A 12722-nucleotide genomic window follows, 5' to 3' on the forward strand; every position below is an offset into this window, starting at 1 on the left:
TGATGGTACAAGGACTAGGGAACACAGATTTAAGATTTTGGGCAAGAGATGCAGGGGGGATGTGAGGAAGAACTTTTTTTTGCAGCAAGTGGTAATGACCTGGAACTTGCTGCCTCCGAGGGTGGTGGAAGGAGAGACAATCAATGATGTCAAAAGGAAATTGGATGGGCACTTGAAGGAAATAAACTTGCAGGGTTACAGGGACAGAGCAGGGGAATGGGACAGATTGGATAGCTCTAGGGAGAGCCAGAATAGACTCGATGGGCTAAATGGCCTCCTTCTGTGCTGTAAATGACTCTATGACCCTGGACATGTGGTTACAGAGTTACATTGGGAGAAAAGCAATCCCTAAATACACAAAGCAGGCAGCATAGTAGTCATGATTTCACAGTGCAAATGATCATTTCATCTCTGTTTAAAGAAGTTTACACTGTGTGATTGTGCCTTGAGCTGGAGTTTGTAATTGCACTCATCTTCATTCTCCGATAAACTGATATCACTGTCGTGGCAACCAGTACTTTCAACCTGAAATTAGTGAATGATTGTTGCATCTGCCTCAGTGTAGTGGGTTCTGTTACTGGTCTAGTAATCCAGAGAACATGAGTTCACATCCTGCCATGGAAGTTTGAGAAATTGAATTCAGTTTCAAAAATAAAATCTGGAAATGAAAATCTGATCTCAGTAAAAGTGACCATGAAACTACCAGATTATTCTAACAATCCGACATCCTTACCCAGTCTGAGTCCATATGTGACTTCTGTCCCACAGCAGTGGAGTTGACACTCAGTCACTTTCCAAAGTGTTCTCTAGCATGCTACTCAGTTACCCCAGGGCAACTAGGGATGGGCAATAGATACTGGCCTTGCCAGCAACCCTAACACCCCTGGGAATGAATTTTAAAAATATGTGGTAACCTAAATACTAATTAGCTCAAGTAATCTTTTACTGCTCCACATTCACCTTCTGTTGCAAAGTCACCATATTTCCTCCAGCTGTTTCCATTTGATCACCTCTGGCCTACCCTAGGGCTTCAGTTTTTATTGCCTCCATCATAGTTTACATGGTGCCATTTAGCAGAACGTTCTGCCTATAAACTGGTGACACCGAATGCTATCACTTCGCTCCACCTTCTGTTCCACCACTACTGTTACCTTCTGCAACTCCCTGTTCTGCCTGAAGTTCTGGATCCCCTTTAGCTCCTTGCAGCACCTATGTGTCGCTAGACTCCCAGCAACCTTTATGGCTGCTCAGAGGAATGAAGTGTCAGCGTCTTGCTTGACAGGTGGGAATGCCACTACCTCGAAATTCCCTTTCCTGTTACACGCCATCCCAGCTTAGAAATATATCGCCGTTCCTTCACTGTCACTGGGTCAAAATCCTGGAACTCCCTTCCTAACAGCACTGTGGGTGTCCCTACCCCACATGGACTGCAGCGGTTCAAGAAGGCAGCTCACCACCACCTTCTCAAGGGCAATTAGGGATGGGCAATAAATGCTGGCCTGGCCAGAGACCCGATGTACCCAAAGACTGATGAAAAGAAAAACATAAATGTTTTCTAAACATCAATAGCTTTAAATTTCACCTTTTAGTTGTTACCCTGCTGAAACTTGGCGATGAACCGATGTATCAGATTTCCCCATTTCTGTCAGAGGAACTACGTATAATGAATATATTTTCATTGGCAGGTCAAAGGTTGACAGGAGAGCTCAAAAAGTTATTGACAGTCATCAGCCAATAATCCGTTCATCCACAAAAACACCTGAGAGGCCTCTTCCCCTGAACCCTGTACGACCCCTGACTGCTAAGGCTGCGCTACAGCGATTGCCAAACAGACTGTTGCTTCTGCCCAGCAGAGGAAGCAAGACAACAAGCTGATGGCTGCAGGTATAAAAACAGACTGTTCCACGCACCTTAGGGAGAACTAGAATTCTTTCGTGATTTTTAATGGTACAGATCAATCTCTTGCGTTCATATGTACAATGCAAAATGTTGTGCCCTTAAAGCTTTATTGCCCTGAGATAGAAATTGAAATCCTTGATGATTTCAATCTCCTTCTCAGCTGCCCTCGCCCTCCTGTCCTCCCTAAATTTCTCCCTCCTGTCAGACTCTCCTATCCATATTCATGACTACCACCTCTACTTTGCCATCTCCCTTGATCTCAATCACTGACAAGGTCTTCCCAACCGCTTCCTTGCATCCCTCATCAATCACATCCCCATACTCTGTTCCAATTCCACAGCCTTCTGTATTTTCCTAGGGGAAAAAACCTCTTCTCAAACCCTGCAAGATGCTTACAATGGCAGTTTCAAACTCCAAGCTTCCTAGCCTTTGACACTCCATTCACTACAATATCTCGGCAGGTGACTCAACCACTCCTTCATCTCCACCTTTGATACCAGCAAAACCATCACTGTCTTCAATTCAAAACATTCTCTCCTCTGCATGACCCTGTCTTCACTCCCTCAAATCCAAGGGGCACAGACTTGAGCATATCTGGTGCAGAATTGGCTTAGCCACCATTGCCAGATCAGGCTAAACTGTATCAAGTTCTGCCATTCCTCATTCTCTTCTACCATAACCATCCGCTAGCCTAGGACCATCCTGAAGAGCAAAAATGATTCCGGCTTCTCCTTACCTTGCCCACCAAGCCACGCCGAGTCCTAAACCCTCCTGTCTTGAGTTTCTCTCCTATCTTCATCATGCCTTCTCCAAGATCACATCCATGAGACCCACCTCTTATTTCCTCGAGTCCATTGCCACTTAACTTCTGACTGCCCAACCTCCCTTTCTGGCCCCCATGCTACTTGCCATTGTAAATACTTCCATCTCTTCAGGCACTATCCTTCTGCCCTTCAAAACCAACATCATCCTCCCACCTTAAAAGACCCTCCCTTGTATCCCCAAGCCCCCCCCCCCCCTTCCTCCTCCTCTTGATGTTCATGCTGCCTTTTGGTGACAACATCCATAGTTCTACCTCTCCACTATCTCTCTTGACTCATCCAGTGCCTCAGTGCTGTCACATTGCTTGTCCAACTACCAGCTTTGGATGACATGCAATTTCCTTTAACTAAAAATTGGGAAGATTAAAGCCCTCATCTTCAGCCCCAGGCACAAACTCGTACTCCCACCATCTGCTTCCCTGGCCACTGTCTCAGGCTGAACCAGATTATTTGCAACCTTGGCAGTCTGCTCAACGCTGAGCTCAAACTCCAACCCCATATCCTCACCATCAAATAGATTGCCTATTTCCACCACTGTGATATTGCCTGCCTCCATCCATGCCTCAGACAATCCGCTGCTGAACGCTTATCCTTGCTTTGTCACCTCCAGACTCAGCTGTTCCACTTCTCTCTGTCGACCTACCATCCTGCACTCTCCACACACTGGAGCTGATCCAAAAATCCCAATCATCCTTCATCCATTACCTCTTTCCTTGCTAATTTCTAATGCCTCAAATTTAAAATTCCCCTCCTTGTGTTTAAACCTTTCATGACCTCACCTCCCTATCTCTGTTAATTTTTTCAGTCCTATAACACCCTCTCCAACTCCGCGCTCCTCTCTTCTGCACACTCCCATCTCTGCCCCATCATTGGCGACGATGCCTCCAACTACCTTGGAATTCCCTTTCTAAACCTCCCCTCCTTTCTCCTGCTTTAAAAGACACTCGTTAAACTCCAAATCCTTGAGCAAGCTTTGTGTCAACTCTAATATCTCTTCCCTTGGCTCAGTATCCATGTTTCTTTTGCTTGCATCTCTGTGAGTTTCCTTGGGATGGTTTCCTATGTGAAAATGCATGATATAAATGCATGTTTCTGATGTTATGGTGCATTTAGTAACAGGTCAATTGTATCACGAACTGTAAAAGATTCCTAAAGAATCAAACCTCGTACCATTCTGTGATTGATGAATACAATGTAAACTACTTTAACCTGTTTATATTGTATGAAACTAAAAATGCTTATATTGCTACAAAATGTAAACTTGCGTAGAAAGATGTCTGTAATTGGTTGAAACCCCTTCTGAAATGTCACTGAGTCAAATGGTGATTTGCTTATTTCACACACGAGCATTTTGTTCCAAATGCAAGACCAGTGTAAAGAATGGTTAAAAGCAGAATACTGCAGATGCTGCCAATCTGAAACATATATCGAAATAGAAGGAACCAGACACCAGGTCAGTCAGAATCTTTGGAGAGAACAGACAATCTTCAGTTTCAATTGTCGAGCCCTTTGTCCAAGTCTCCCTTCATTTTCTTCCGAAGAAACATACATGTTGAAACGTAGACTGCCTGCCCTCCCTACAAATGTTTACTGACCTGCTGTGTGTTTCCTGTTGATAAAATGAATGAAATAGGAATTCAGGAAAATGTGGGACTGGAGGAGATACTGCAGATGATATGTCTGGCCCACTCCTCAAATATCTATCCACATCTTCCTTAAATTTCCCCACCGGATCTACAACCCTGTGTAGTCTGTGCTGCATGTTCATCATCCTCCCTCACCCCCATTAGTGTTAAGTACTTTGATCTAAGATAACTCTGCCCCATCACTCTTCTAAGCTGCAGCCTGTGACCCTGGTTCCAGAGTTTGTGGCAATCTCAAATGTATTGTCTGGACTCAATTTTATCGATTCCTTTAATGTGAAAATAATTCAAGAGACATCAGGGAGGCTTAATGCTGAATGATCGTGTCATAAGCTGAATTGTTTTTATATATCCCACTGTTTCAGAGTTATGACATATTTATCTGTACCTCAGACTAATGTACAGACATTAACAATTAAGAGAACATATTCTGTCCGTGCTTGTGAGGTTAAATGCTGTCATCATACTTCCAGGAAATCACATGACTCACCCCATCACTTGGGAAATCATGTGCTCTATAATGATATGCGGATCATTTAATCATTTGTTCCAGTTTTCCATTCTGCTTAGCTAAAAATGATTACAAAAATATCTTTGAATCATTTGCAATAAGAAAAGAGCACACAACCTTATTGAACAGTAATCAGATCTGCTGAGAGCTCAACTCGTCAGAGTTTAAGATGAATTGCAACTGTCCATTCACCTGTCACCCTTGTGCTTGCTGACCTACAATGGCTCTCAGTCCCCAGATGCCTCGATTTTAAAATTCTCATCCTCATTTTCAAATCCCTCCATCTCCTCACCCCTCTCTATATCTGTAACCTCTTCCAGCCCTATAACCCTCCAAGACAACTACCCTCCTCCAGTTCTGGCCTGCCTGATTTCCATCACCCCATCATCAGCCATGCCTTCATCTGCCTAGGCCTTAAGCTCTGTAATTCCCTCCTTAAACCTCTCGGTCTCTCTACCTCTCTCCTCCTTTAAGATGCTCCTTAAAACCTACCTTTTTAACCAAGCTTTTGGTCATCTGATATCTCTTACGTGACTTGGTGTTGATGTTTTTGTCCTGATTAGCATCTTGGGACATTTTACTCTGTTAAAGACATTATATAGGTTGCTGAAGGAAGTAGGTGTGGAGATAATGGAAGGGCTTGCCATAATCTTCCAATCTTCCCTAAGTATGGGAGTGTTACTAGAAGATTAGAGAATATCAAATGTGACACCCTTATTCAGGAAAGGGTATAAGGACAGTCCTAACAACTACAGGCCAGTTAGTTTAACATCAGTGGTGGGTGAGGTTTTAGAAGCAATAAGAAGTCAGAAAGGTCAGCAGGCACTTGGAGAGGTTTGAGTTAATTAGGATATCCAACACGGATTTATACAAGGCAGATCGTGGTTGACTAATTGAATTTTTTTGAATAAGTAACAGAGAAGGTTGATGAAGAGAATGCAGTAGTCATTGTCTATATGGATTTTGAGAAAGCGTTTGGTAAAGTACCACATAAAAGGCAGATTAACAAAATATCAATACCTTCTCTTTGGTTATCTCTTGCCCACCCCCCACCCCCCCCCCCCCCCCCCCGCTTTACTTGCTTAAAACCCATTACATTTCTAATATTTGCCAGTTCTGATGAAGGGTCACTGACCTGAAACGTTAACTCTGCTTCTCTCCACAGATGCTGCTAGACCTGCTGAGTATTTCCAGCATTTCTTGTTTTTGTTTTAGATTTCCAGCATCTGCAGTATTTTGCTTTTATTGACAAAATTAAGGCTCATGGAATAGGAGGGTCAGTGTCCAATTGGATAAAAAATTGGATTAAGGACAGAAAACAGTGATTTGTGGTAAATGGTTGATATTCAGACTGGAGGATGATAGACTGTGGTGTTCCCCAAGGGTCAGTGCTGGGACCACTGTTTTTTTTGCGATATATGAATGACGATAAAGATGGGCAGAGAAATGGCAAATAGAATTTAATCCTGAGAAGTGTGAGGTGATGTATTTTGGGAGGACTAACAAGGCAAGGGAATATACAATGGATGGTAGGACCCTAGGAAGTACAGAGGGTCAGAGGGACCTTGGTGTATTTGTCCATAGATCACTGAAGGCAGCAGCACAGGTAGATAAGGTGGTTAGGAAGGTATATGGGATACTTGCCTTTATTAGCCGAGGCATAGAATATAAGAGCAGGGAGGTTATGATGGAGCTGTATAAAACACTAGTTAGGCCACAACTGGAGTACAGTTCTGGTCGCCTCACTATAGGAAGGATGTGATTGCACTGGAGAGGGTGCAGAGGAGATTCACCAGGAGGATGTTGCCTGGGCTGGAGCATTTCAGCTATGAAGAGAGACTGGATAGGCTAGGGTTGGTTTCCTTAGAGCAGAGAAGGCTGAGGGAGGACCTGATTGAGGTATACAAAATTATGAGGGGCATAGATAGAGTAGATAGGAAGAAACTTTTTCCCTTAGCGGAGGTGTCAATAACCAGGGGCATAGTTTTAAGGTAAGGGGCAGGAGGTTTAGAGGAAATTTGAGGAAAAATTTTCACCTAGAGGATGGTTGGAATCTGGAACACACTGCCTGAAGAGGTGGTAGAGGCAGGAACCCTCACAACATTTAAGGAGTATTTAGATGAGCACTTGAAATGCCATAGCATACAAGGCTACGGGCCAAGTGCTGGAAAATGGGATTAGAATAGATAGGTGCTTGATGGCCAGCACAGACACGATGGGCCGAAGGGCCTGTTTCTGTGCTGTATAACTCTATGATTTGGATATTGAAATACTGAGTAGAATTTCAAAATTTGCCAATGATCCCAAACCTGGAGGAGTGGCAGGCAATGATGATGTTACAAACCGCCTGCAACAGGACATAGATAGGCTAGCAGAATGGATGGACAATTGGCAGATGGAATTTTGCCAGACGGGATAGGGTGAGGCAATGCAGACTTAATGACACAATTCTAAAGAATGTGCAGGTATAGAGGGATCTGGGGGTGCATGTGCATTGATCTTTGAAGGTGGCAGGACATATTGAGAGAGTGATTCGCAAAGCATGTGGGATAAATAGAGGTATTGATTGCAAAAGCAGGGAAGGTATGCTAAACCTTTATAAAGCTCTGGTTAGGCCCCAACTAGAGTATTGTATCCAGTTCTGGTCACCACCTTTTAAGAAGGATGTGAGGGTGCAGAGGAGATTTACCAGAATGGTTCCAGGGATGAGGGATTTTAATTACAAGGTTAGGTTGGAGAACCTGGGGTTGTTCCCCTTGGAGCAAAGGAGATCGAGGGGAGATTTGATAGAGGTGTACAAGATTTATGACAGGCTTGATAAGGTAGACAGGGAAAAGCTGTTCCCATTAACTGTTGGTACAAGGACTAGGGGACACAGAGAGAAGGGCTTTCTCACACAGAAATTTTTTACACAGCAAGTGGTAATGACCTGGAACTCGTGCCTACGAGGGTGGTGGAGGTGGAAACAATCAGTCATTTCAAAAGGAAATTAGATGGTCATTGAAGGAAATAAACTTGCAGGGCTACGGGGATCACGTGGGACTGACTGGATTGCTCCACAGAGCTGACATGAACTTGATGGGCCTAATAGCCGCTGCTTCTGCTGTAAATGACTCTGATGACTCTATAGAAATGCAAGTTGTTATTGTCTTCACGTTTCTTTGTCGTGCTGTTAAATTACGTGTTCCACATGTTAAAAGATGGCGGGCTCTATTTTATAGAACTTACTGCAACCTGTTCTTGACATCAATCTAAAGTGATACTGTATTTGTTTATTTTGTAGCAGTTCTGAATTATGAGGCCCATTTTGTGCTCCATTGTAACTGTCTGAAAACCTTTTAATTATGACTCTTGACCATGAGAAAAAGAGAAACACTTTCGCTGAACCTGTCTTGCTCGTTTCAACCCTGGTCCTGGAGCTGGAAAGGATCGGTAAACCACTGTGCCACCCAAATGCATGTATTGTTGTACATCCACACATAGTTAATATATATTACTGTTTAAATTGCTAGCAGTTGCATATTTTGTTTGCAAGCCTGTATAAGCTAACAGATGTGCAGGTGCATTACCAGACTTGTGTAGGTTTCCTAGCCCCACAGTATTTTCCCAGGAAGATTTAACATTTTGAAATGCTGAAATTTTAGATGGTACTCAGTTATAGCAAAAATCAGACTGTGAAAGAACTAGAGTGAAGTGACTTGAAAGTCAGGCCAGTAACACAATTGAATGCACATTTCCTATGGCAGGTTCTTGTGGCTTTCTTAAGGAATTACATCAGTCTAGTATAAGCTAAAATGGCTATCTTGTTTTCCCATCCCAAGAAACATGCTTGTGTAAACATACTTGCACAAACACGTATTTATACACCTACACACTTACACACTTGTGCACATACAAAAGTATACATGCTTGCACAAAACATTCAAATGCACATCTAAGCACATGCACACACACGCACATCCTGTGCCTCCAACTAACAAATTCATGGTTAAATACACACATACAAATGAAAATTTATACACACATACATAGACATATGTACCTACGATAATTTGCTTTTATTTCACTAAATGGTGGGCGTATGAAGTACCCACACAGTCAGAATGCAGCTAGCTGCATGCTGCAGCCTCTAGTAAGGTTGTGCTCCACTTTGAAGTGTTAATGATGATTTCTGATGCCCAGAAAGAGCTGTGATATTGTTAATGTGGATTAATAAGCAGCCTGTGACATTCAAGTGTAAAGTGGGCTTCTCTATAGTATGCTGCTGATCAATAGGGGTTTATCCAAATGGGAGTGAATAGTGAAAATAAAAACACAATAAGTGCCCTTTGAAGACAGTGTGACTCTCTTAGCTTCCCTGTTAATATTTATCACAAATATTGCTTTAGCTATCTATATATTGTAATTTTAACAGTACATCATCTGCTGACAGCTAATTATTTCACCTGGAATTTTATACAAGATGCTAACACTCATTTTCCTCTCCAGTTGTTCACGAGCCAATTTTGTAATAAATTACCAGTAATTTTAAAACAAATAATTAATAGTTTTATACACAAAATGTTAAATAGGTTGAGGTGATCTCCAAGCAGCAAGAAAGCTACACAAAATCGTACAACCAGTAGCAATCATTTCCCCTCACTGTGTCTCCTTCTGAGAATGACATGGTCATGTTTTTCCCAATACACAGTTGGATTAAAACCTTTCCTTGCTATTAAAAAATAATTGATTTAAGAGCTTTCTAATGGGGAACGGACTTTTCTCATGAAACGGCTGCACATTGTACTGCACTGTACAGCCAATGTAGCTTTCTTGCAAATTGAATCATCTCATCTGCTTTTGTTTGTGCACATACTAATTACTCGGAACAGCCAGCCTCTCCTGCTTCCCAAAAGCCAGATACAGTGCTTTACCCTGCTGCCTCCCTACGCCCTCTCCTGTTCACTATAGCTGATGCTCCAGTGCTTTCAATAAGGTCAGCAGTTTCAACAAGGAGTCCCAGCGGATTAAACGCGCAGCTAACTGCTCACATGAGCAGCAGGTGCCAGCTGTTGAGGACAGGTTGGCATTGGAGCTGAGTGCCTTGTGTATTTAGCCCTCGCTATGTCCTCAAAAGTCCATGCTGAGGTCAATGAAGCTGTGTGGCAGAGTGCTTTGTGGCCAGTTCGTTGCAAGGCACTGGGCCTGAGACATTTTCAGGGAATCAGCAAGGGAAATGTGGGCACATGTTCAAGAATATTGATATGCTAAAACATTTGGTTAAGCATCCCCTTCACAAACCTCCAGTGACCAGTGTTCAAATGGACTCATCCTTTCACTGTCAGAGGATCAGAAAGAGATACATGTGTGTTGTGGTATTTCTGTGAATAACTAGATGTACATACTGATTACTGCTGTGTATATAGTGTAATTTGTGCCTGTTTCTGCTGTACATCAAGATACAAAAGGTGAAAGGGAACTTAATGTAGAATTGTATTATAACAATATTTATTTTTTACTGTAAATCGTTGGATTGTCAGTGATTGAAAATGATCATTTTCATTGTATTTCAATAAAAAAACTGAAATATTCCATTCTGCCTGGCAATGGATTTAAAGGCTTTGATTTCAGGTATAGAGTGGGCTGTTATTTTATCTGCTGGTTTTCTCTCTCTCCCCACACCCCCAGCCACCCATAATATTTTTCCCCTCTTCCATTCTTAAAGGTGCTGGGGTCCAGTTTCACCCTTGCCAACCCTCATCCAATACTTTACCCAGGTGGTGTTTCTTGAGCTGAATCGGTATACTCAGTGGCTAGCACTCTTGCCTCAGAGTTAGGAGGTCATGGGTTCAAGTCCCACTCCAAAAGCTTGAGCACATAATCCCGGTGCGGTATTGTGAGAGAGTGCTACACTGTTGGAGGTACTGTATTTCGCATGAGGCATTAAACTGAGAGCCAGTCTTCCCTCTCAGGTAGACCTAAAGTATCCCATGGCTCTATTTGAAGAAGTGCAGGGAGTTCTCCCTGATGTCCTGGCCAATATTTATCCCTCAACCAACATCACAGAAACAGATTATCTGGTTATTGTCTCATTGCTGTTTGTGGGAGCTTGCTGCGCACAAATTGGTTGCTGTGCTTCCTACATTACAGAAGTGACTACACTTCAAAAGTACTTTATTGACTGTAAAGGTCATGAAAGGCACTGTATAATTGCAAGATGTTTCCTTTTTTTGCAATGTGACTCTTGCCTTTGAGTTTTCAGCTGTTTGGTTGTGGGAGGCATCACTGAGTGTGTACTTTTCTGATTGGGGAAGTTGATGGTGATCAGGAGAGGGAATCCTGGCCGATTGTATCTTCTACTGCCCCTACCCCATTCACCCCACATCCCAGCAGCTGAGTGCTGTTACTTCAGCATAGGCCTGGTGGAGCAAACAGTTCCTTGTACATGCATCATAATAATGCAAGATCTTGGGTGCTGCAGTGTGCTTTGTCTTGAAATGAGCTTCACACACAATTTTAGTCTTTACTGCACTGGCAGTGAGTGAGGAAATGGTCACATACTCGTGACTGGTTCCAGGTTCATGTGAGAGGAACCACACGACACACACTGCCAAAGAGATGAACGACTGATTAAGTGACACTGAAGCTATTGGATTATCATTAAAAACTCAACTGGTTCACTAGAAACATAGAAAATAGGAGCAGGAGTAGGCCATTCGGCCCTTCGAGTCTGCTCCGCCATTCATTATGATCATGGCTGATCATCCAACTCAGTAACCTGTTCCCGCTACCCCCCATATCCTTTGATCCCTTTAGACCCAAGAGCTATATCTAACTCCTTCTTGAGAACAAACAATGTTTTGGTCTCAACTGCTTTCTGTGGTAGCGAATTCCACAGGCTCACCACTCTCTGGGTGAAGAAATTTCTCCTCATCTCAGTCCTGAAAGGTTTACCCCATATCCTTAGACTATAACCCCTGGTTCTGGACTCCCCCACCATCGGGAACATCCTTCCTGCATCTACCCTGTCAAGTCCTGTTAGAATTTTATAGGTTTCTGTGAGATCCCCCCTCACTCGTCCGAACTCCAGCGAATATAATCTTAATCGACTCAATCTCTCCTCATACGTCAGTCCCGCCATCCCAGGAATCAGTCTGGTAAACCTTCGCTGAACTCCCTCGATAGCAAGAACATCCTTCCTCAGGTAAGGAGACCAAAACTGCACACAGTATTCCAGGTGTATAATTGCAGCAATACATCCCTGCTCCCGTATTCGAATCCTCTCGCTATGAAGGCCAACATACCATTTACCTTTTTACCGGCTGTTGCACCTGCATGCTTACCTTCAGCGACTTGTGTACAAGAACACCCAGGTCTCGTTGCATATTCCCCTCTCTCAGTTTATAGCCCTTCAGATAACAATCTGCCTTCCTGTTTTTGCTACCAAAGTGGATAACCTCACATTTATCCACATTATACTGCATCTGCCATGCATTTGCCCACTCACTCAACTTGTCCAAATCACCCTGAAGCCTCTCTGCATCCTCCTCACAACACACCCTCCCACACAGTTTTGTGTCATCTGCAAATTTGGAGATATTACATTTAGTTCCCTCATCTAAATCATTAATATATATTGTGAATAGCTGGGGTCCTAGCACCAATCCCTGCGGTACCCCGCTAGTCACTGCCTGCCATTCGGAAAAAGACCCATTTATCCCTACTCTTTGTTTCCTGTCCGCCAACCAATTTTCTATCCATCGCAATACACCACCCCCAATCCCATGCACTTTAATTTTACACGCTAATCTCTTATGTGGGACTTTGTCGAAAGCCTTCTGAAAGTCCAAATAAACCACATCCACTGGC

The 12722-nt window shown here is 43.1% G+C and overlaps 1 protein-coding gene across 10 annotated transcripts in view; it reads left to right on the top strand.

The window, feature by feature from the left end:
• The window catches only part of lrrc56 (leucine rich repeat containing 56), a 222911-nt gene extending 212466 nt beyond the window's left edge, over positions 1–10445 (top strand). For 8 of the 10 annotated variants that reach the window (XM_068046725.1, XM_068046723.1, XM_068046729.1 and 5 more), the window contains 2 exons: positions 1686–1884; positions 8158–10445. In XM_068046725.1, the coding sequence (XP_067902826.1) occupies positions 1686–1875 (190 nt within the window). In that variant the 3' untranslated portion in view covers positions 1876–1884; positions 8158–10445. The remainder of the gene's footprint in view (positions 1–1685; positions 1885–8157) is intronic. The other 2 variants (XM_068046727.1, XM_068046728.1) reach the window with 2 other exon arrangements.
• The last annotated feature ends 2277 nt before the right edge of the window (positions 10446–12722 follow it).

The sequence above is a fragment of the Heterodontus francisci genome, chromosome 14 (genome assembly GCF_036365525.1).
Source record: "Heterodontus francisci isolate sHetFra1 chromosome 14, sHetFra1.hap1, whole genome shotgun sequence".
Lineage (NCBI taxonomy): Eukaryota > Metazoa > Chordata > Chondrichthyes > Heterodontiformes > Heterodontidae > Heterodontus > Heterodontus francisci.